Source organism: Antedon mediterranea, chromosome 11, assembly GCF_964355755.1.
Source record: "Antedon mediterranea chromosome 11, ecAntMedi1.1, whole genome shotgun sequence".
Taxonomy (NCBI): domain Eukaryota; kingdom Metazoa; phylum Echinodermata; class Crinoidea; order Comatulida; family Antedonidae; genus Antedon; species Antedon mediterranea.
In genome coordinates, this window is record NC_092680.1 from 1,595,868 (window position 1) to 1,622,555 (window position 26,688).

The 26,688-nt window shown below is 32.8% G+C and overlaps 3 protein-coding genes and 1 long non-coding RNA gene across 4 annotated transcripts; 3 read left to right on the forward strand and 1 right to left on the reverse strand.

Moving 5' to 3' along the window:
• Positions 1 to 817: 817 nt before the first annotated feature.
• LOC140062301 (uncharacterized) lies at positions 818 to 8,389 on the forward strand. Its single transcript, XM_072108457.1, has 3 exons — positions 818 to 905; positions 2,242 to 2,373; positions 7,189 to 8,389. Exons 2-3 carry the CDS (start codon positions 2,328 to 2,330, stop codon positions 7,845 to 7,847), a joined length of 705 nt encoding a protein of 234 aa, XP_071964558.1. The 5' UTR covers positions 818 to 905; positions 2,242 to 2,327; the 3' UTR covers positions 7,848 to 8,389.
• LOC140062303 (uncharacterized) lies at positions 3,257 to 23,626 on the reverse strand. Its single transcript, XR_011847468.1, has 4 exons — positions 23,323 to 23,626; positions 17,561 to 17,788; positions 15,770 to 15,862; positions 3,257 to 3,655 (listed from the first exon to the last, which is right to left on the reverse strand). It is a non-coding gene; the product is annotated as an uncharacterized lncRNA (long non-coding RNA).
• Positions 11,254 to 13,381, forward strand: LOC140062865 (uncharacterized). The gene is made up of 2 exons (XM_072109238.1): positions 11,254 to 11,543; positions 12,664 to 13,381. Exons 1-2 carry the CDS (start codon positions 11,495 to 11,497, stop codon positions 13,047 to 13,049), a joined length of 435 nt encoding a protein of 144 aa, XP_071965339.1. The 5' UTR covers positions 11,254 to 11,494; the 3' UTR covers positions 13,050 to 13,381.
• Positions 20,361 to 24,571, forward strand: LOC140062302 (uncharacterized). The gene is made up of 2 exons (XM_072108459.1): positions 20,361 to 20,698; positions 23,668 to 24,571. The coding sequence occupies exons 1-2, from the start codon at positions 20,659 to 20,661 to the stop codon at positions 24,168 to 24,170; spliced, it is 543 nt and encodes a 180-aa protein (XP_071964560.1). The 5' UTR covers positions 20,361 to 20,658; the 3' UTR covers positions 24,171 to 24,571.
• The last annotated feature ends 2,117 nt before the right edge of the window (positions 24,572 to 26,688 follow it).

The following is a 26,688-nucleotide window of genomic DNA, read 5'->3' on the forward strand; positions in this document are numbered from 1 at the left end:
GTGAACCACGCTTCAATGTGCAAAAAGTGTTGATCAGAGATATTAAAACCAGAAGAAGAAGAACTAAAACATGTTTGGGCTCTTTAAATTCATTGGCTCGCCACGAATGTATTTACTACACACAGACCTGGGTATAGGCTATATGTATCCATCATTGTCATAAACATGCAGACGCAACGATGACGTTACGTATGAAAATGTATATTATTTCCATTTTAATTGGCAAAATAAAATTGAATCTTAAATCTTGAGTATTCAATTAAAATAATATAATATTTTAAGACCAACAATTCTAAAACAATTAGATACAATTCGGCGCCTAACTTGTTATTGAATGGTCCTATTTACGTCACTTTAACGCGGTGAGCAAATTAGGAAAAATCCGCTTGCAAATTTGATTGAATATCCGGACAAAAACACTTTATATTTAATTACTTAATGAGCCTAGATATATCTTATCTCTGATAGCCTACCATCACGGTCATGTCCGAAATAACTTAAGCACCCCTCGGGCTTGTGGCAGCGTACTGTATGCCTACAAAATGTAATAAACACAGATATAAACAAGTAAAATAGAATTCATTCATTCATTAATTTTTTATTTAGCCTTTAAAATCGAAATACATTTAAAACAAGGTAACAAAAACAAGACAGGTGGAAATCTAAGGAGGCAAGGATAAGCAAAAGCAATTAAATTGCTGTAGCTCGCAGGCTTGCTTATCCATCCTTAGACATCAGATCATAAATAATTATCATTGTCATCCCGTGACTCCAGTATTGACCTGACCCGATAATGTCATAGCTTGGGATGTGCGTACTATGACAATACACCAGGGAAGATATTACAGTTGTAACATATTTTGTTAGAAGACATAGGCTACAGGTCCAATAACATATTTTACAAGGTAAGTTACACGTGACGAAGGAAGACGCGAACGCACAGTTTAAACTTCTTTATACGATTTGCAATGTTTTAACGGTGACATTTTCCGTTACGTAAAACGGAAGATGACAGAAGTTTCATTGGTAGGGTAGTAGATATCGTTATATCAATGGTAAGTCGTGTCTAAATTTAAATGCAACTACCGTCCCTTGTGTATAAAATGAGAGGCCGACTACGGACTATAACTGCAGCAAAAGTACAAGAGAAAGACATGTTCATTAATTAACTAATTCTTTATTAGAATTCAGTATTACATTAATAAGGTTTATCGCAAATAGCTTTCGTGATGAAAGTCATAATATTTAGCTGGTGGACTTTACCTGAATTGATCCTTGACATGGCGTGAATCATGTTGAATCATAGCGTTGCCAAATTATATTGAATGTAATAATACAGATAAATGTAATTCTTCATTTGGATTTAGTACTTAAAAGTATACACAAAAAAAAAAAAAAAAAATGTCTTCTATGTAATGGTTTTAATTACTACATATATATTGTGTTTATGCAGGAGTCACACACATTATATTTTATATAATTATTGTCATCAGTATTTTTCCTTCCTTCTTATACCTACTTTGATCTTTCTTTTTTATTTTATTTTATTTATTTTATTTTCAATCTTTCTACATAGCAAAAAAACAAACATATAAGTATAACAGGGGAGTAGCGGAAAAGCAAAAGTATAAAACTGTCATCTTGTGATGTGCTTGATATCACTTCCTTTTCAATGGCTCTCTGTCTATTAAACTGTTAAGAACCTGGGGAAATCAGAAAGGGATTTGGGAAGGAACCTGGCCCGGGCCGCGATTTTTTTTAACGTAAGTTTGGGGATCCTTATGTGAAAGATAGCCGAACTAATTCATAAATAAACCTAACCCTCTAAATTATCTCTCTCTAAGTAAAAATAAGTTGCATAAGATTCGAACCCCATACATGTAAATTCCATGTCACCGCAATTCGGAGGCTTACGATGCATGCTCCAAACAGCTCTTTCTTTCCTAACCCAATAATTAAATTGGAAACAATATTAAATCTTCCTGCCGCCATAAAATTACTTTTTTTTCAAGCTCGCAATTCAACCGCGTAACCATTATTTTATAATGTTCTTTTTATGATTATCAAATCGATGTACTCGCTTAATTAAATTACCATTATAAATGAATCGGCCAAAAGTTACTAACGTAGCCCTACATTATGTATCCTTATTACCATTAAAGGCACACATCTATAACTCGATAATACTCTAGTACTAGTTTGTACCGTAATACCTTCCTTTTGTAAATTTATAAATTACAGGCAAGAACGGAAAAGGAAATCAGTAAACGCAGTGCGTACTCTATTTACACTCACATCAGACGATAACATTTTGCAAGCAAAATAAAATGGAACTACAATGTTTAAAAACGATCTTCTTCTTGGCCATTTTTGGTGAGTATAAACCGTTAATTAATTATGATGGGTAACTGTGTAGACCTACTTATCTATTGGTTAATTGTGTTAGTTAGTTTGATTGTAGTCTGTTACCAATCGTTTGAGTTCGGTGACAGCACTTAGCAACAACTTGTCTTCATGATTTAGTTCGGGTTGTGGATACAAGCCAACAATACACTGAATGTACTGCCTTTCGCACATTAATGTGATTAAATACTAATAGTTACTGTAGGCCTACATAGACATTTGTTAAGTATTTCAGTACATTAAGTAGGAGTTCCTAACTTTTTTTTGTTATTCCATAACACAGTACGCACTCTTGGGAAAATTACAGGACATTTATTTTCCGTACGGTGATACTCAAAAAGGCAAATGATCTTTTAATACCAACTAATATAATATGTAGAGACAAAACGTTGATTAAAATGATGCACTTTTAAATAATAAAACCAGATAGATTAAGGAAGATTACTGCTATTTGATTATCCCATTCATGATGTTTATTATATATTTCTTTATTTTTTATTTAACCAGGTTAACAATAACCAGGTTAACAACTCTTATTGACAGTGACTCTCAACATATATTTATCTTTAAAATGCCTGTCCTCTCCTAATAAATGTATGAAGGTAAACACCACTGCAAAGTCACAAAACAAAACAGATACTAAAAGGCTGATGATTATTTAAATTTAAATTAAATTATTAATTAAAATGTAGGACATTTTTAATGAAGAAAACTGACCTTTATTAACAATTTACTGTATAACATTAAGCTCTGTCAACACTATCAAACTTTATATGAATGCGAAGTGCCCATAGACATGATGTCATATCACTACCATAGTTAGGCATATAACTACCATATTTGGACACATCACACTTTTTTTGTCAACTAGTTTGATAGTGTAGACAGAGCTTTACATAATATGTAAATTAACGTCATCTTTCGGTAACTACCCAAGTTAGGCCTACAGATGAATCAAAATGGCAACCGAATGTTTTTAATTGGTCTCAAACGTATGTAGACGAATAATTCTAAATTTAGCCTTGTTAATTATCAATAAGGCTTCGTAACATTACTCAACAGCATCAACGCACAGCATTATTTACAAAAACAACTGTGTATGGTTGAAATCAAGAGAACACAGTCGTCGTATTTCTAACAATCTCCGTACTTGTTGTGATGTTTGTCAGGATATGCCTTTAACTACACGCGCTCCAAGTTATCACTATTCCTCAGGATACCAAAATTAGAAACTTCCGTCTTCAAAGTAGGCCTATTTGAAAAGAAATTTTTGTAAGTTATTTTGAGTTTATGGGGGTGGGAAAAACAGGCATTAAAATATATGTCAAAAAAGCTAAAAACGCCGAGGCCTCTAGAGTTGGAGGGCCACTTACGGTTCCTAAACCAGGGGCTGCGTTACTCCACTGCTGTAAACCAAAACTACGTCATCAGAATTTCTCCACATGTGCATCTAACTGCAACGGGGTCTTGTACCCGATAAGGGGCAGAGCGTGTGTGTTTCCCTATTTCAATCGTCAACATTGATTATTCATAATTTTGATAAAGTAACTTTCTCATGAGAACCTAATATGTGTTACTAATTAAGCTGTCGCAGAAACTTATGAGCATGCGCAGAGTAAAACTGGATGGATACAAATGTACTTAAAGTTATGAATATCAGTTAATTTCTTCTTTTTAAATAATTACAAAACCTGTTTAAGACAAATGCCATAATTTGGTTCGGAAACAGAAAAGGAGAGTCATACATAAGAATCAGTGCTCTATCAGTTATTGAACTCAGACTTGTTTCATTTTATTAAGAGTAGGCCTATGCATATTAGCGGATGTGCTATATAAAACTGAAAACAAAACACACATTCTAAAACCAGAGGATCATTCTTTACCAATATTTTTTTCTAACGGTTACCGTTTTATAATAAGGCTCTTTTTTAACAAGTGAACTGTTCTTGAGATTTTATCTTTTTATCAAGTTTTTCAATTTGGCAAAGTTAGATAATATTATCATAGTCACATAATGGTAAATGTGTATGTTTTTACATCTCTGTTTGTGATGTTCCGTTAAAATGTGTATCTCTGACTTAAATAAACCCTTGATTCTATAACGTAAATGTAAATGGAGGAATAACCTGCAACTTGCAGCCTGGCGATACGTTTCTATTAGTTTTACATTTATTGTCTTGGAAATTGTAATACTATAGTTCGATAAGAGTACCAGAAGGAAAGCACGTACAAAATGCTTAGAAAAAATTTGGAAACCATGTATTGACCGTCTCGTTAAATTCATTCATCTTCAAAGAGAAGTCATCATATCATTTGTTACCCAATAATCACAAGCAGGTTTACCAATTGTGGTATTCACATTTACAGCACTATTATCGTGATCGTTGATTTCCTATGTTCTACTTTAAAAGGTGCGTCAAATTAGTACCGTACACAAGAAGGCAACTTATTGAACAAAGAAAGATATTCTGTAGCTGAAAGAAGACTTATTAGTATCACTATATCCACCAAGATGCTACGCCTACTACATTTTCCGTTTTATTTCGTATCATTGACAGAATCTTAATACTCTTAATGCTTATATTTCTGTTTCATGTTCGTTCGACCCAGTTTTTGTCATCTGCGACACTTCATATCAAAATACTGCATTAACATTTCATTTTTAGTTTTGCCTTATTGGACAGCTCGTAATAGGATAACGTCTCGGCAACGGAAATATGAAAATATTCATTACATAATATTACAACAATCACCCAACCACAGATACATACAATGAAACAATTCTGAATGAAGCCAGAACATAGCATTAAGAAAGCTTGGCTACCAATCTCAGGGTCCAACAATCCACAGTACCACAGTGTACCAGGAAAACAGTAAACTACATTTACCAGACGAGTTTAGCCTCGTCCTAAAGTCGTTCGTGCATATAGAAATCATATTATGCACGTCATATTACTGTATAATTTAATAAAGTCAGGGGTGTATCTGGGGCTGGAAGTGGATTACAGGGTACGAAACAGAGGCTCACATGGAGGGTGCGAAAGACATTTTGAAAAAAAAGGGCTACTAGGTCTCCGGAAATTGCAATATGAAACGAAATAATTTAAGTAAACATAATCAGCTCTATGGTGAGTGTGGCCAAAGTGCGAGCCAGTAAAGCATGCAATGCATGAAATTCATACCGGCAATTCCACAGAACAAAATTAATAAAATATAAACAGCGTGAGCCGGCCACACACAAAAGCCTAATCGATAATTTGAATTGTACAATTCATAAAACAATTACAATAAATCACCTACGATAATTATGGTGATAGGTTTACACGGGTGTTCTTAAAATTGAGGGCGCCAAACATACAATTTACGAGATCGAATACAGGTTGACAAAAAAATTAGATAAAAAAAAGATGTTAAATGTGCTCTCCCTGCCTCAGCACTAAGGCCCTGCCACAGCCTTTTGGGGTCGTTTCCAGCACATCGCCAGATGCATTGATGTTGTCGCCTCATGATGTGTGGTGGAAAGGAGGACGTATAATTCTGTGAACCCCAAACACAGTGGTCGCATACCTTTAACTCTATTCCACCGACCAGCATGGGGATCGAACCCACGACATACGTGTTGTCAAACTAACTCGTCATTTTGATTGTAAACAGGGTAATACAAGCTTCGTTTCCACATGATGACGGTCATGAATATGCATATTTTTGACATAGCGATGAATTACGTAATGTGAAGCACAAATAAATAGACTATTGTCACCTGTTCAGTCATCACTGTATGACGTAACGGGTAATGCTCAGTTTCGAGTACTCGCAGCTTGGGTTCCAATCTCTTGTTTTTTTTAATGGAAAATAAATATTGTTTTTTTTAAAAGAGAGATATTTAGAGGGTTAAGAGAGATATTCAAGTTAATTTAAGAAATTAAATAGGTAAGCTATCTTTGCGATTTCTACCGTCATAAATGCATAGTCAACTGTCATGTATTCACAGTATTCGCTATATAGGGGATGCGTCTTGTCACCGTAAGCCTTCTGACACAGACTTCCATCAATTTGAGGGATGCGAAATTCATTAAAAAGGGTGGGTATCTATTTTCTGACGTTGCGTTTCTTGGAACATTTTATTTGGAACAAAATTCAGAAAATCAATCGCAATATAAATAAGGCTAAACATAAATTGGCTAATGTGAAAGAAAGATTATTAAATTATATTTCTGTACTTCAACTTATTAAAATTGATTATAATATAAATTGAGAATTCGTCGGCAAAATTATAAATGCTTTATGGTAGATGTTTTAGTTCTAAATTGAATTCCCGTTGTATGATATATCAACTATCATTGATAGTATTATAATGTCACCGTACGTCATAATTACATCATAACAGTCATAATTTCCTTTTTTTTTAGAGCAAGTCCATAGATCGTAATTACGTGCTGACAGAGCTTGTCATAACTTAAGCTTGGTTCCCACTAGAACGCAGTGGGGGGAACCGACGACCAACAAAGCTGCAAAAATCGCATGTTTGATTTCACGCAAACGGCGGGCAAACACAATTATTAGAATAGAAGTTTGTTACGTTGCGTAGATTGCGTTACGTTGCATCGCTAGTGGGAACCAAACTTTACCATCCATCCATCGTATCGTGATTGGCTCAAATTACTTGCGACGCGCTTACGCCTTGTTCTGTGGAAAACAATGGATGGATGTCACGATATTGTAAACAACATTTTTTTAAATACTAAAGATTAAAAAAAGATATGTTTTCTTTTCTGTTAATTTTAGGAATAAGCCACTGGAATGTCCTAATACTAGTCAATGCCGGCATCATACCACACAGACTACCATCAGGACAAATCAACGAAAACTTAAATTATAAACAACGGTATTCGGAAAGTGATAGTGGAGAATCAAAGACTTCCAAATCTAATGTACGAACAAATATCCCAGATGCTGCAGCAGAGAAATATCCACAATTTAATCCAAACGGTACAGACGAACGGAGAGAAGAACGGAGAGACGATAGCCGATCAGGTGGCCGAACCGGTGGTGGCACAGATTCATTCTATACGACCGGGTATCCCACTTATACAAGGTTAGGTAGACCAGTCACATGGGAACCGCCACTACCGACGACAAAAATGCCACCACCTCCTCTACCACCTCAACCTGGAACGACAGTTCCCCACCAACCTCGCGTAGGTGGAAACAATCCAAAAAGACCTAGGCCTACAATAATTGTTGGAAACATGCCTGCACAGATTAAAGGTCATAATTCCAGACAAGAATCGGTGGATTCCAGCATAAACGGTCAAACAGAGTCAAGTATAGGACTCGTAGCTGGAGTTTTTGTCGGAATCTTTCTAATTGTTGGAGTGTTGACTGTGTTTAATATCCAATGTGTTAAATCACGATTTCGACAATTTCAACATTTACAACTATAGGTCTTTATGCGTTTAACTTGCTACTGTCATTTGGATCCTTGCTTGTAAGGAATCAAAGTACCCATCATGATTGTTTATGACAATAATTGAGCTTGTTTGTCTTGAAATTCTCGTTGATCCGAGGCAATGAGAACATAAAAATTGAACAATACTACTAACAACTACTTTGCTTTAATATAAGTGTATGAAAAATACGATTCAATTTTGTTCATTTTGTTTATGATGTCAATGTTGTATTGTAGACGTTTTACAAATATCAATATATTTAATCAGCAATTCTTCCTTAAAGGAAGTTGATTAGATGAAAAAATCAATCAAACTTAATATTTTTTTACGAACTATTTGCTTAAACCCATTCTATTGTTGTTTATTAAGAACTCCAAGTTTGTATTATATTGGAAATATTGATATTAAAGTGATTCTTGCATGGTTATCTTGCAGACAGGATCTGTATTCAAATGATATACCATCTGAATGAATAATTTATTAATAATTTGTACTGTATTAATATACATAACTATGTAAGATGTACGTATATAGATTTGTATCTATGTATGCGCTGGACGTTCTCCTATTAACCAAATATGTGGAAAATGTTTAAATATCAGAATAAATTTATGGTTTAATTGAACACATATCTTATATTATATTAAACTAACATTTTTATTTTCTTAATTTTCTCCCTCATTATTCCTTGACTCAGTGGTTTCACTATCCATGCGACGGCCGACAACACATCAACAATGTGACGTAGGTCCTTTGTCGTCGCAAATTAAAATCACTACATTTGGTCCTTGTTTAAAATGTATTTACTATACAAGAACTAAAACAAGAACCACCATTTAGTTTATTTAGAGTTTAGTTTAAGCTTACATGTAACTTAAAAACTATTTAAAATGTCAATAAAAATGTTAGTTTTCTAATATTGTTATGCGTTACATTTCTAATCATAATATTTTTGTTGAACAAAAAGATATTACTTGCGTTTCTGAAGAAGAATAGCTTGTAATTAACAAGATTCAGTAAGCAGAATGTACATACTAATTTGTTGTTATTTACTGTGATTATTATACTATGTTTTATATGTATATTATAAAAGAGTTTACAAATAAAAAGTAAAATTGTTTGCATATTTATTACCAAATTACATTGAAATTAAATGGAGAAAACTAAGCGAAGCATTATGTAAATTTATCAATTTAGAAATTCTCAATGGGCAGTTTCTTTGAATTTAAAGATGATCTCACTTGAGGCTATTTTTGTCAGAAGTGGTCAGGCAGATTAAGGTTTAGAAACTGTTCTTTCAGGTGAGTAATATGTAGTTATCAATTCATCCTACTTGGGTAAGATCCAACTAATGATTCCTAGGGTTCGTTCTGTACACAACACTACGCAATTAATATGTATTTGAATTGATGTTCGCAGTATAATTCTCTATGCATTTTATGGTGTACTTTGTGCTATAGTCAATACGGTTTTACAATCTACTTGATGATTGGAGCAGCATTTTATAGCATTAATATGATATTGTTGAATACCGATAAAATAAGATCATTATTAACTCAGAACAGCTACCATACAGCGTGCATTCATAATGCATGCATGATAATTATTTTACAGAGTTTTCACTGCAGATCCTCAAAAGGAAACAATGTAATTCAGATAACATTTTGGCCTAGCGCGCCTAAATAGGTTGGTGAAATTTCGTCTGCATTAATCATTTGAAGAAAAGAAAACCCAAGTTAGGAAAACAATTTTTCTCATAATTTTATTTTGTTAACCTAAGTTAGCATAGAAATACATTACACACGTTATGTAGTTATTACAAGTTAGGATTACAATAAATGAATATCTTAGTTCTTACTTACAACGATCAATCAGTTTTGTTGCTGAGGTATGACACCTTCCTTGTCTATGAGGTTGATGTGAGGTGTAATTACTACGTTCCTCAACAAATCTAAACGGGGATACACCTGGATAGTTCTATGCAAATAACCCTTTTCGTTCGGTTTATGCTACCCGTCACTTATGACTGTGACAGATAACATAGCAACAGCTCTCGTCAGTAACTGAAAGAAAGTTCAGTTTATCGTATTATAGAGGGCGATATAGATTGTATTTTCAAGTTGATTCTAACTTTGTTCTTCGGCCAATCGGGTGTTGGACATGTATTACATTTTCTTGGGCCTCGTATTGACGAGTGGACAATTGATATTAATGCACAATATCAGCTTTTTAACTAGTCTTGTAAAACGCGTAGTTTTGTCAAAGCTACGACAGTTGGTTTAATGTCTGGTTATATTATATTATATGTTGAAGGTCTGGCAGCTGAAATGTTGTACAGTCATCTTAAAAAATATCCATCACTATTATAGACCTCGATTATGTCTAATAAATTCCTATAAAATACAACAAAAGCTGATATAATAAGCCTAAATCGTGACAATCTGATTATGAGTATAAAAGTGGTTAAAACTTTATGACTAAGTATCTATTTGTATACCCTTTGTACAAAAATGTTCATTATCATGTGTTTTAAGCCCACCATAATGTGATGTGTCATAATGTCATTCCCAATGTTTGTTTAATCCTAAAAGTTATAAACTATAAGGGATGTCCAAAAGCAGCCTTCATATCTTATCCACTAACCGACTGCTTCTTCTTAAAGTTGGATGTCATAATTCAAAATAGCATAACTAGAATTGAATAACAATTTTTTTAAAGAGTTACAATAAGATGGTCATTTTCTTGGTTTAGCCTACAGTAGTATGCCAAATATAGGCAGTTTTTGGAGCGCGGCCCATATTTATTCAAAATACCAAGATTATTTAATATTCGTTCATAAACTTTCCTTTGACAATTATACATAAATATAAATACATTAAAACTCAAAAAATCAAGTGATTATATAAAAAAAAATTCTTCTTAAGATGGCAAAAGTAGATTCGGGAGCAGCCCACCTTTATTCAAGATTCGTGTATTTACCTGTCTGGAACAGTTTCGAGGCAGCTTATTTTGTTTCTATTTTTGTTTTAATTGTTTTTCTTTCTTGCTTTATAATACCACATTTCATTTCCTATGTTTACATTTGTTTTCATTGAAGATTCGACTCATAAAAAATGGAAAGTGACGGCAACATTTTTAGTCGCGTTTAAACACGACTCTACAGTTCACTATGTCGGTCGGTTGGTCGGTCGGTAAACAATAAGTCAAATTTGAGCACGCGACTGCAGCCATATATATGGCCTTGTTCCATTGTATCTAACTTTGAATTGGCATAGCTTTGAGGGTGCTATATTCTTTTGAAATTATTCAATGATAAAATCAGAACCTGCGGCCTACACAGATTAGGTAATTAGTGACAATTTCCATGTGACGGTGATCGTTTCAATTTTAATAGTCCTAATCGTCTTGACAATCAAGTGGGAGTGACGATTTAAAAAGTTTTGGTGATAGATTGCTCAGTGATGCGTGACTTTGAACTTTGAACTCGAAGAGAATTGTATTAGTAAGACAAGTACACCGACGACCGCATATTATCTGAAGACTCGTTGAATTTCCCCTCTTTTAATTTTCCTGTAAAGTTCTTTGTTAAAAGTTTCACAAGGCTAAAATTATTTGAGAGATTTTTCAAAGTTTGCAAATTCATGATGCATTATTTCAAAACGTTACTACTCATCGGTCTGTTATGTTTTGGTAAGTGTCACATTTATTAATATTTTAAATCGTCTGACAAATTGTCTGGGTTTATATTATAATAGAATACCATATTCTTCTTTAAAGACTGTAAACTTCTGTCTCGTAATCCATTTTATTCATTTAGTTACTAATAATACTTTTAATAGATGTACATTCATCATCGAAAAAAGTTCACTTATAATGTTACTATGTGGATTAGACGAGATAATGGTTCCATGTGTTGATTCGTCACTCCCTCTATGTTACAACAATAAGTTCATATTATTGATGTTAATTGAATGTCATTCGCTTTGTACTCATCGACAATTTCTATACCACGCCCCGACACTATCCCCCTCTGACGTCACAAGTGCTATGGTGAATATCTTTACGTTTCCTCATCTTCCGTTCCGATCGAAGTATTAATGTGCGAAATGGTGATTACGTTGACAGTTTAATTAAAACGCAACATTTAATTACAAAACTTCATTTTATAAAATTTATTTTAAAAAAGTGTATTAGATTAAACGTTATAGCTTGTAATTAATTTGACCTTCCTGTATTTGATAAGCATGTATAGTGACCTGTGATTGCGTTTACATCATTTAATACTTTAGGCCTAACATCGGTTATGACTATTCATTGAAATACCGTTTTATATTATTACGTATTAAATTGTGTATATAAAGAACAAAATAGACGTAAAAAACCATAAATGCATTTTTATACCATTTATGTATTTATTACGGTAGTAATCGCAAAGATAGAAAAACAATATTTCTTTTCATTAAAAAAAATATATAAAATTCGAACCCAAGCTGAAGCTTAGGAGTACTCGAAACAGAGCATTAGGCTACCCGTTACGACACAGTACATACTGAACATCTGACAATAGTCTATTTATACGTGCTTTAATTTTCTGTGGCTCTCGACACCTGTATTTTTTATGCTATAAATGTTATGTTTAGTGATTATGTGATAGTGATTATGTATGCATCATCACAATATTTCAATTGGATTTTCAAATTATTTATTTACAAGATACAATTTTAATTTATAAATGCAATATAAGTTGATTGTAAATAACCCGAATTCAATCTTTATATACTTAAATTATTTTTTCTTATATTTGTTTAAGCTTACACAAAGGCCCAATCAGAAATTGACTTCGAAAATACAAACCCGTCATCTTTGGTCGGCCTATCATCTTTATCTCAGTTAGAAGGCAACGAGGGCGACTCAGCTGAGAGTAGTGAAATCGAAAGCGAGAGTGAGGGTTCTGATGGCGGCGGGGACGCCCCTGAATCCAGTGCTACAAACATGGGCAATAATATCGAGGACACTAACACTTTAGCACCGCCCTCGGGGGACATTAATTATATGGGCACAATAGAAAGTACTACTTCAGTCGTTATAGGTGCTATCATCGCCGCTGTTGGCATCGTGTCGATAAGCGCCGCAGTTGCCGTATTTGTGATGGTTCAGCGGAGAAAACAAAGATTGGGAGACGAAGAGGTCGAGTAAATAAATGAATTTGAGTACATCACCATGTTGACATGATAGGAACACAAAGTTCATTTTGTTTCTTAATTGACAATATTGATAAATGTATGTATCAATTTCACGATGAGTCATAGCCTATAAGAAGTTTCACATTAACTTGATGGATTGATCTATTTATCTAACTGAATTTTCTTATTGGTCATATGGAGTTGTAAGAGAATAATAACGTTCTTTTTTGGCCAAAATTTTTACAAATTTATACAGTCAATATTGAATATTTAAACGACAGAGCAAAACAAAAATAGTTACAAACGTAATAAAGAAAAAACCTTATTTTTCTGGAATTTATTTTATAGTAAAATGTTGAAAATTAAAAAGAAATGTTTGTATCATCTTAATCATAAAGTTTGGTTTTATTTCACCGAATATTAGAGTAATATAATGACGTATAGTGATGCTTGGGTTTAAAAGGTGATGTATGCACATTATTTAGTAAATTATACCTTTACGAAATACGCAAAACGTTTTGCAATTTGTTTAAATACCTAGTTTATATCTGCTGGCTTTTACGGATTTTTTCGAGAGCTTTTCCAACTTTCATAAGTCCTTGATTTTCACCGAAGTGTCATAAAACTCAAGTTTATCTTAATTTTACCATTCTGTTGGAAGTTCGGCAACATTATTCATGACATCACCTTAAACACTTCGGTGTCAATCAAGGACATATGAAAGTTGGAAAAGCTCTCGAAAAAATCCGTAAAATCAGCCAGCAGATATAAACTAGGTACTTACAACAAATTGCAGCTGATACAAACTACTTAAAAAACTGTATAACAAATGTTTCTAATATAGACAATTCTGGGAAACACATAACATGAGACCAATCACGATCATAATATTTTGTAAAATGCCGTTGAAAAATATTTATTAATTCTCTCTAAATTCGGTTTAAAAATGTCCGTAAACACGTAGTAGGAACGTGAAATCGATGATGTTGGCATCGTATGGATAAACTCATCTATTGGCTAAAACCAATCATAATATTAGCGGACCGCCCTAACAGCTGACGTCACTGTGAAATGTTCACTCCCATGCGCAAAACAGTAATATTGCAGAACAACATGTAGACGTCACTGATAATCTACAGTATTGTTTTTATAATATCTGTTTATTTGAAACTAATTGAGATGGTTTTTTACCTCAAACACTTTCTATGGATGTCGATATCTATTTTACAAATAAACAAGGCCATATACATGGGTGCAGTCACGTGCACAAATTTGAGTTGGTGTTGACCGACCAACCGACAGACCGACCGACCGACCGACATAGTGAGCTGTAGAGTCACGTTTGCACTCTACTAAAAATAGAACGTATTAGAAAATACATTTAATGTTTGCTAGTGTAGGCTAGGCTTGAGTATTATTTTGTCTAGGCCTACACATTATCTGCGCTCAGAACCAACCAAGATATAAACTATCATTCCATCTTTTTGTCACGTTGAATAATATATTTAAAAAATATAGAAATAGAGATAAATTGTTGGCATTAACTGCTTGATTGTGAATTGCTGTCAGAATGATCAAATCACCAAGTATCATACCAGGGATAACACTATTATACTGTATGTCAGAGGTCCTGTATTTGGATGAATCATGCTTGGCAAGTATAGCCTAAAACATAATTAATTCAATCAACATTATATTAGGGCCATTTGCGCAACTTACGGAAATTTCCTAAGTTTATTACGAAAGATGTTACCAAAGCATGCATTGATATTGTTCCTTGCCAATCTAGAGATCGTTCTTGCTGTTCGCACAAAAAGAGGTATAATGGCCCTCTGAGTGACCAATACTTGGCAGTGTACGCACCTAATGAGGTATAAGGGCCTTTTGGGTGAACCATACTTGGCAGCAAGAAGTGCAGCCTAATTAATATAACATCTATTATTGCATTCATTCAAGTGACTTTGTATACAATAACCTACAGAAATAGTGCCTAAGGTGTTTTTGAGATGGTTTACTTGTAAATGAAACATGTTAAGAACGTGTTACTGAAGCGTCGTATTGACAATGTTTCCGCCAAGTCAGGGACAGAGGACGGGACTTCTTCCCCAACCAGCCTTGCCTAGTCTATATAGTCTAATTAATGAGCTGACGTTATTCTATCAATGCATTTTACTTACAACGGGGCCAATCTTGGGGAAAATTATCCAGTAAATTTCGAAAAAAACACAGAAAGGTTTCTCCATTTGAAAAATGTACTGAAGTACCGTTGGTTACGGAGCAGCTGTCAAGTCAGCGACCATTAATTTATTCATAAATATAAATATATAATGCGGGATTTTTAATGAAGGTAAAATCAAGTACTTATAACTAATCAACGGACATTAAAAGCACATGAGCATCTTTCTTGTGTTTTCCTTCGGCAAGCCTTCCACATTGTTTAATAATGTTGCCAAACATATCTTGCCAGGACGTTGAGGCTTAACAATAGGAGTTGGACCTTAATAAATAAAATTTTGCAAATATAGTTTAACCCACTTAAATGAAGGTGATTTTTTTTTCAGGGGGCCATTTTAAACTCCTTGGCTCAGATCACTAAAGCATTAGAAACTGAACTATTGGTCACGCAACACTGTGTAATATGATTGACATCATGCAATATAACAACTAATTTATGGGATTATTCAATTAAAGACTGACCAGGATCTACAAATCATGATTCATCTGTATCTTTACCCTAAATCTATAATTGATAAAGCCATTGTAGCATGTCTGTCCAGACCGTGCAATCTGTCCTATATTTACTTCACATGCGTAGTAATGATTCCACTGCAAAAAAAAAAAACATTGAGGTTTTTGTTTGCCTATCAATCCCAGAAAATTGCCTACCACTAACAGGGTATTGGGTTCAAATCCTGTTTAAAGATGATTCCATTATACTACTTATTTTCCCTTATAGGCCTACAGAACAACTTATTTAAATCAAATGTTTAAATCAAATGTTTTAAGGTACGTTACGATAGGTAAATACAAAGTTCGTTATTGGACATTTCTGGTTTGCAACTAAAACGAATAATAATAATATTTATTTATTGATCATATTTTAATTAAATTGACCCTTTAGATACTTAAAAGTTTAAGTAGGGGAAAGCATTTACATGAATAATAACATAGAATACATTATTTTGACCTAGATAGATGACAGCTATTTCCACAACACGTGTCGATATAAATATACATATGAAATTATAGACAATCAACAACGCATCAAAGTTGATGTAAATATCAATTAATCAATGACAATACAATTTATAATCTTAATGAACAGAAATGTATTAATCAACGTGTCGTCATTATTATTATCATTGTTGAGTAAAGATGCATTTAGTAAACATCAATGTAAATAGTTACAAAGTTAACTCAAACTCGGGCCTATATTAACTAAATAAGCATGGTCCACAATTACATAGAAAGTAAATGTAATATTTATTGGACAACACGTTGGTATCAAAACGATCACAGGTTATACAATAGAAACGGAGCGTACAAAAGACTAAGGAAAAGGTGGAAAATGGATCTATTGCACACGTTAGACAATACTTAAAAGTGCACTAAATGAAGCAAAGCTAAGATAATAATAGTTGTGGTAAATAATTTTATTATTTCAGTGTGAACACATCATGCTGTATAATGTCTATATGTTGTCCAACTTTGTTAAACTTTTTTTTTATTTTTTTCCAGGAATATATATTTTTTGTGTGAATCAGTATTTAAAAAACCCTATTTCCAATTAGAAAAAATAAATCCAATACCAATTTGCGACATTTCTTCTTCTAATTTGGAAAAGTTGGAACCACGGTCTATTAAAGCTTCCACCTTAAGCCTTTTTCTGCTTTCTAGTCATGTTAGTCACATGCTCATCTTTTTGGGCGTATGTTAAAAATTGCTAAAAATAATCTTGGTTAACTTAATTATCTTAGTAGGCTTTTAAAAGCATGTTCGTAATTAGATGAAACAAAATAAATGTATCGTTAAATTGAACTGACATGGTGCACGTTAAAGGAGGAAGCAACGCAATCAATTCAACTATGTTATTGAACTACCCTGGAAAATTCACAAATCAACAGATATGTTAACATTAAAGATGTATTGTCCCCTGAAAAATAATTCTTAAAACATTTTTTTAATATTCCATTTTAACGTAACATAATAGTTATCCACCTTAACCAAAAATTGGATCGAAAAAATGTATTTACCTGAAAAATGTAATTTAAAGCAAAAAATTGTCAAATTGGCTGCCAGCCTATAGATTTTTGGTTGAATTTAACCATTTATTTTGTCATTTTACAAGTGAAAACATTGTTTTTTCGGTTTTCTTTCTATGGAAGTTATTAACTTTATTAAATCTACAAAATAACATATTTAAAGTCTGATTTAATTAATCTTCATTTTTTTGTGGTTTTTTTTGGGAGGTGGGAGGGGGTGGGGTGCAATACATCTTTAATGGGCGGTGTATGAGACGCTTACGTTTGAATCCCTGCTAAGAAGATTGTGTTAACCTGTTATTCCCACTTAAGCTGACGGTTATCAATTGATACATCTGTTCTCTGTCTCATGCATGATATTTATGTTTGATAAGGAATGCCCTGATGCTGGATCTTAATGCAAATATTAGGCATTTCCGAAAACAGTTGGAAAAGTTACTTTCGATTGTTGACTGATGGAGACTGTTTTCTCTTTGTATATCATACATCTCTGCAAGTACAAATAAGTAACAACAACATAGGTTGAATTCCCGAATATACTAAATAGTATTATGTTTAAGTAAGAGTCTTTTGTACATAGGGCCAATAGCGCAAAATAGCATAATGATAAGGTTTTTTTAGTGTTGAATAAAAATAGATAACAAAAACATTAGACAAATTTATAAGACAAACGAACGAACATACATGGTTGAAAACCCTTTGGCCGATTTATATAATAATTAGTCATAATTGTATTTGCTTTTTTTTTATTTGTTTATTATTGTAGCCACATAATAATTACTAAACATTGGAAAACCACCTGCAGTATTCTAATAATGATAGCTTAAATTGATGCACAGATCTATGCGAATAATATAATCTAAATAACTCTAATCTTTGAGATATCAAATTAAAATTAACCTATTATTATTATTATTTTATTTTTGTTATTGTAGATTTGTATCCAGGTACGCACTACGGGGTTTGTCATTGTCATTGCTTTACGTAATATAAAAAACGTTCTCATTATGACACAATTCTATGTATTTACATGAGGTATCATATGCATGAATGTTATACACAGCCCCCGCTACCCTTAATGTGTCATATACCTACTAAACCTTCCGAGCCCGCATCATCATCAATAATAATAATAACAATAACAATAAGTATAAATTCGTCAATACTTATGTAACATGAGTCAGAATCGAAAGGAAACGGTTAGTAATAAGTTGGACAGTTTCAAGACACGGGCCATGCTATTTAAGTAAGCATTTGTAAGCCGTGCATGGTACAGGGTTCCGCATACAAAACAAATGTATAATCGTCACAGCGATGAAGGGGCTTTTATTACGGAGAAAACTGTGCACTTTCAAAATGAGTGTTATAGTTCAAATCGAGGCCTTGTGGCTGTGTGAGGGGGTTTTATGCTGTCAGCAATATTTTCTTTGAAATTGGCATTATTTAATATTCGAAGGTTGAACTTAGTATTGAAATGTAGAATGCAAAATTGTTTTCCCTTAAACTTCTTGAAATTAGAAATTGTTAGAAAATAATACATATAATTATAATAGTATGAAACAATCATTTTAGTATTATAATTTATTACTTTGTAATAAATTACTGTACTGACATTTTAAAATTGTCTGATATGTTTATACATCATCATTAGCTTATTTACCAAATTATTGGTAGAGTATCTATAATGTGTACAGTATCAGGCGAATTATGTAATCAATCAATCAGTCTTTTATTTCGGAATCTCTGGTCCATAGAAAGTAAAAATACATTTAATACAACTAAATAAAATAAACGAGACTAATTACTAATACTCATCTCAGGATGGCATTCCACCTGGAGAGCATCTTTAACTTAAGACGTTGCCTGTAATCGTTGAGACTAAAACATTTTCACCTTTTTTTTAGGGTTATATCGATTTTCTTAAAAATAATAATACAGTCTCAATTACTTTTACAAGAAAAACGCCAGACACATAGTTTATATCAAAACAATTAAAGGAATTATCCGGAGCCTTCAAAAGGGCAATTTCGAGAACCTTAATAACTTTTGCCAAATATTATTATTTTATCGCAAAAGTTGGCAAAGTACATTGATTAATGAAATTATATCGTTATCGTAAAAATTATATCGACATAAACATTAATTAATTTAACTAAACAATTTAAAGGTATAAATTTGAAAAAAAATAAGAAGGTTGAACGATGTATTCATTGTTTAAGGTAGGGTTATAAAAAGGAATTTTTAGCGGAAAATTAAAGAAGAAAAAATGTTCGGGAGAAAATGTTAAGCAAGCTTTCTTTAATACATTAAAACATCAAAGCGCACAGAATAACTCAAATCGCATTGGGAAACGTTTTAAACCATTTTGAGCATTTCCATAAAACTTTTTCACAAACGATGGCTAAGGAGTTAGGAGTTATTTTTCTTTTTTAAAAGCTGTTCCTCTTAATTTCATTCATTTCACCGGACAGGTATTTGATTAGTAGCTGTTCCCTGTTGAGACGGGATATTTTATTTTGAATGAGAAAGCATATTCAATAGTTATATAAGATTTCACTATCGACCAATTTAATTAACTTCTATTAGAAATGATATATTTATTTATATTAAAACAAAGACGACCAGATTATAATTTTTTCAAAAACAACCTCAGTTAAATTATATGTCCGATTTATAGAGTGCTTATCTAAAATTGTATATTAGTTTTCTAAGCGTCAATTTCGTATTTTATATGTTTGTGTCTGTGCTCTCAAAATATTCTATTACATGTTAAATTAACAAAAATAAATAGGATATTTTAAATAATATTATAGGCCCTAATAATATTAATAATAAAAATACTAAAAAATAAATGTATTGTTTTTATTTATACCAGAACAATAATTCTCAGCTAAAAAATCTATGATGATAACATTATAGCTAACATTTTAGAGGAAAAGATGAAGATTGTGAAATATAAAAATAAGTTTATACATAATAGATAATTGGATGTTTACATAAAAGTTGCAAGATTACAAAAACAATGATGCGTAAAATTATGCACCGTTGATTGACGTCAAAAATTAAGTCGGCTCAGCGGGATTAGTCAGATTTCTAGGTGTAGGAGATACAACCTGTTGCAGCAAGACATGACCCAACGCTTTCCTTTGCTGCTTATGACAGACCTTGTTAATAACGATGAGAAATCATTGACGAAACATTTTCACGTTGTCGTTTGGTTCTGGCGAATATTTTGCTTCAAAAGCGCAAGGCTTGACCTCCAAGCACCATAACAACTCATTTTCCGACTGAGTGCAAGTAATACACGTTTTCTCTGATTTTCATTCACAAGTTTTGTTAGCAAATTATCTACTATTTAACATGAAGATCGCAATCAACTTTCTGCTTCTGGCACTATGCGGTATGTATCATTGTCAAGTTAGTTGCATGCTATGCTAGCCTGAACGAAGTACACTTGTACTTTACCATATGCAAACACATGTTTTGCAAGTGTCACGCACGTGTTTAGGCCTACTAGTGATAAATAATTAAAAAAATATATTTAAATTGTATGGTTTTAGATTTAACTTAGGACTCGTTGAAAACGCCAACTAATAGCCATGCATCTAATTAGTCACGTGTTAACATAACACATTTTCAACAATGGCATGGTATAGACTTATTGCATATTATGAGATATGTTTGTTAAATTAATAATTTCTTTAATTTATTTTTTGATTAGTTTAAATTAATTGATAATCATGTCTTAATTTTGACGTCTAGATTGATAGGGAGTTTGTTGTAATATTGGATTGATTTGAATTTATTTTTTTAAATGAGAGTACATGCAGTAGGCCTATGTAGGCCTATATATTATGCTGTAAAAATATCATCTGTACAATTTATTTTAAAGAATGATTTTGCAAGAATCAATTATAGTTTACAAGTCCATGACAATGTGTCAACATTGTAGATTTTTCTATTTTTTAAATTCTGCCATTCAACCTCAATATCGTGTAGTACTATTTATGGAATGGCAAATCGCCAGCACTTGCTACCGGTACTAACAGCTGTTTTATCCGAGTATCCTACCTACTATATATAGTACTTGTTAGCTCTAATAATTATATACCTTTATCGACATTTATAGAAACACATTAGCACATTTGTATTTATGTTTTAATCGTTTGCTTTAGAATTCCATTTTTATCAATATCAAGTTAACAAATTATATTAAAACAAACTTAGTTGAAATGTGAAAATGAGAACTGGTAGAAGTTATATAAATTTTTTATTTTACATTAAATAAATTGTTTCAAAAGGATTAAAGATAAACAAAAAACGAATTAAAATGTCGAATTTTGATAGTGTTGTATGAGATTTAACGTTTTGTTACATAAAATAAATCATAAGCAATACATTGATACGGTTAACACATCAAATAGAAACGAATGTTAAAATTAACTACATTCCTTTTCCAGTCATGTTATATGAAATTAATACATTATTATTTAGTAGTGAAAATTTTAATTTGGTTCACTATATTATATTTGTTAGGATTTATTCTGCTGATCCAACCATGGAGGTAATTATTTTTACTTCCATGATCTAATAAACAATATTTTAATAGTTTAAGCATGAAGGTAAAAATAATGGTTTAAGTATTTATTGACAAAAAAGAGAATCCCCACTCCTCTACCCCCTTCAGCATATTATAAAATATGAGCATGTTGTAACTGCGATAACTTTTACAGCATACAGTACAAAATATATAACATTGGTATACTGGGCAAGCTACAACTGTAGGAGTATTAACTTAAAATTACCCGCTGTTTCAGTAATATATAAATAGCAATCGAAAAGCAAAAATAAGTTTAAATGTAAAAGTTACTGCTTGTGTGTTTTTTCTTTCTTGTTGCTGAATCACCCTCGGATTACGAGGTATTAGACGATAGGGGTAGCCTAGTCAGTGTAGTTATCAATATCAGGTCGCATAATAACAATGAGTCATAATTAATATCTATAATTTATTATCAATTACACACTAATATTATGCCTCATGGGTGTATTTGGTCGATAATTGAATAGTAAAATTTCAATTTATAAGATATAGAGTGATTTTAGTAGCATATCCTAGAAATAAATAGCCTACAGGACTGTGGACGATGGAATAAAAACAATAAGAAATCACAATGTATTTACACTTGTAAATACGTAAGCATTCTTGCTTTTTTGTTAAACATTTAGGAATAGTATTGTATTTAGTTTATAGGTAAACGTACAATGTGATGGGTATACTGCTTCCCTACGCGTAAATATTAACAAAGGTTTAATATGTTTGGTGATTTTGGATTTTTACGATTTTTGTTATTGTTTTTTATTATTTTTATATCTTTAAATGTTAACTCTCTCACAAATTGTATGTAACAATAAAAGTGAGATACGCCCAAATATGGTAGTGATATGATATATATATGGGTACATCATATTTTTTTGTTACATAAAGTTTGATAGTGTAGACATAGTTTATCTTTCTTGCATTTAGCCAACAGGGTTATTTTTATTCTGGAATGTCCTGATGTCAGTCAGTACAAGTCTATAATATATCCTCCAGTGGATTATTTATTTGTTCCATAATCTGGAATCAAGTTCCTACAGGTCACTATGTTTTAATTTTAGCTCCTACTCCATCGAAAGTGCCTACGTCATATTCAACAACACTAATTGTCAGGGGTGTTTGGAGGTCATTCAAAAATCATTTTTTTAAGTTTATGCCTTTTTGTTGTGTAATAAATTATATATTTGTCATGGGGAATCTCATTACTGTTTGGTGTGCGAGAGCTTATATCTCATGCAATAGAAAAATATGCAAGATGATGAGGCTGTGTTTGCTCACTAACTTATTTTCTTTCTCGTTACTGCAATTTACACGGCAGGAAAACACCTTATTTATATCATTAAACGACAATAAAAACACCAGATACCATACACTATAATATGGTCACTATAATTATATATTGAAAATATATCAAGTTAAATACTCACAGTATCGGCGACAATTCACATCTTAAAAAACAAAACGATATATAAGGACTTACTAAAATTCTTCTGCCGAAACAACGCTCTTACGCAGCCTATTCAATATAAACCTTCACTTGATATGTAAATTAAATACGCGCGACCAATAGCAATGGAATGCAACATAACACGCCACCAATCATGCCTTTATAACAGAAACTTCTAAAAACTTTCCGGTCCATCACATATTGCAAAATGGTCGTCATAATCTCAATTAGAATATAATTTTCAAATTATTGGCTAATACAATATAAAAAATAATTTTGATCTAATAATAAATGATGAATTAAGTTGTTATGTTTTTTCTTTCAGTATTTTCCGTACGGGTTTCAACTCAACCAACACCAACTGTTGTCCCTGATGTATCTGAATTTGAATCTGAGAGTGAGCTTTCTGAAGCTGGCGAGAACGCCGCAGAAGCTGCAGAAGAAGGCAATTTACCAATAGGTGCAACATCCCAACCAGATCCCGATTCAGACAGCAGCTCAAGCGAGGAAGAAGAGGTAGACGTAACAGACCCAAATGCAGTAGATGGTACAGATGCTCCTGACGCAGAGGATACCACTCCAGCACCCTTTGGAGGACTAGCTGGCGCAGGAGGAGGAGCCGCTGGAAATAACTTCAATGTCAACGGCAATGCGGTAGAGGCTGATGCAGGCGATTCTTCTGGAGCTGTTCTCGGAATGAAGGCTAGTGATCAAGCTGTAAGAGCTGGTGGATTCAGTGCCACGGCAGTTGGTGTAGCTACAACTCTTGGAATCGTCGGTGCTCTGGCGGCAGCTGCAGGAATTATTCTGTACATAAGAAAGAAGTAATTAATGTATTCACATAAAGACAATTCCCTACGTTCCATCTAAAATCTAAATATCTTTTAAACATATTATATATAGCCTACGTTGTATATATTACTTACGTTCTATATTGATTATTTGACTTGATGTAATGATTAAAATACAGTACGTAATTACAGATAGTTGGCTGCAATATATTGTAAATATTAGCAAATCTTTATTGGTATTATTAGAGCGTATTTGTGACGTCATGATTTATAAAAATGAAGATGTCAGATTCAAGTATATGCTGCACCTACGATACACCTAGCAATGACGACATTGAATGTATTATGTTCTCTTTCGTAAACAGAATTTATAGATATTGTATGAATGAATACTATTGTGTTAAGTACGTGTTTGTCAATAAATAATATATTTTGTGATTGTTTTGTTGGAATTACTTCAATTGTTTAAAGAAATGCATATTATGATTTATAATGATTTTAATAATAATCTGCATGGTTACCAGTCCCAGGGACCTAGGTTCAAATTATGACTCTGTCACATTACCAGGAAAAAATATAACCACCACGTGACTCGTCCACATTGGCACGCTGTTTGACGTATGAAAACAAAAACAATATGACCATGTCCAAACCAATCATTTAAATAACTTAAACTGACTTTTTCAATCTACTTTCTTATACAGTACTTTCAAAACAATTACAATTATTAGATATGTTATATATATTTAGAAACAAAAAACAAAAATGAAACAAAAATGAAACAAAAATGAAACTTAAAAACGCAAATTATTATTTAACGTAAACGTAACAAAAATGTTTTTTAATGAGAATGGAATGTCTGCCATATGATATGTTGTGATGTGACAAGCTTTTAATATCGGAATAGGATTCCTAGTTTGTTACAATAATGGTATGCCAAGCATTGGTAGATATACTGTATGTACAGATGGTCAATTCTAGTAATTAGATTGCCCAAACGGGTTGCAATGGGAGTGGTCAATGTACCCAAGCACAGACAGGTAGGCCTATATAGTTACTGGCGCAGATAGCTACCCCAGGCTTCAATCTCACGAAATCTAACATATTATGAATGATTTTCAGTGTACGTCAGGTTTTATATGGCAACTTAGCAGGCGGCGATGAGAGGTAATCGATTGAAAGGTATGTGAAGCTAGCGAAACATGGCCGTTGACTCAGGACGATTCGGTATGATTAGCTGTTTACACATACTATAGGGACATATCGTTTATACATGTTTAAATGTGCCTCTGAGAGTATCTACTATAATATTTTAACGTGGATTGTTGTTAAGTTGATGTATGGAACTATGTGGACATAATGGTGTTGTAGGAACAGTATTCTTATGTCAATGTACCGATGCTCCATGTTTGGACGCCCCTAGTTCATTTATACTACTTATTGCCAAGCTATCAAATACATAATAAAGCTAATTCAACTCACAAAATAAAAAATTTCGCTTGTTTTCTGAAGTTTCAGCAGATTAAAAATACTGATGAAAACATGTAGGTATTTAACACGAATATCAACACATTATAATGTTCACGTACGTCTCGCAGTTGTTTGTATTCATACCAAAACATTGCCAATAATATCCCAATGGCAGTTGGCCAATAAAGAAAGAATAAATATAAATAAAGAATTATCGTCAATATTTCCCGCTCCGATGCGTCATAATAGAATCTTGGCAGCCATTTGTAATTATTAGGTTTAGTCACTAACAAACTTATAACCACAAATAAGTGATAGAATTAGAAAAAGACCGGATAACGATTTATAAAGGTGAACAGTTTACTTGATGAATAAAGTGAAGATAACGAAAAGGACGCAACACACGTACGGATAAAACAAGTAATTTAGCAATGGATCATTCGAACTTCGATCATTCGAACTTCGATCTTTCGATTGTAAAACTAATTACGCCATTGAATCAACGCAAGTGAGTTGACAAATCACAGGCCCCGTCACATTCAATTGGTTAAATTACTTTCGTACAGCGTGGTTCCCACTAGCGACGCAACGCAAGGACGTAACGCAACGCAAGTGAATTGACCAATCACAAGCGATGGCTAACTGTCTATAACTTCGCTTGTCATTGGTTAAAACGCTTGCGTTGCGTTTACGTCCTTGCGTGTACGTTCTAGTGGAAACCAAGCTTAAACCCGTGCGCGTCAACCGTACGTCTTTGCGTTACGTATGGGTTTCGTTTAAGTGGGAACTAAGCTTATGCTATAATTCGCAGATTTAAAAACCATAACATAAATGTTCTTATAATTTGTTTGTGTTAATTTAACTTTATGCAATAGTTGAAAGATCGTTAAGCTACTTATACAATGAGCACGGGGTTTCTGTGTGAGCCGTGGAAATTTGGGCTACGTTTTTTTTTTTCGAACACGATCAAAAGTTAAAAATTGATGATGCGCTAAGCATTGGTCTGTCATAATAACACAGGTGAAATTATATATTATTATAATACCTATATCATCAACCTACACACGCAACTACGACGTCAGCTA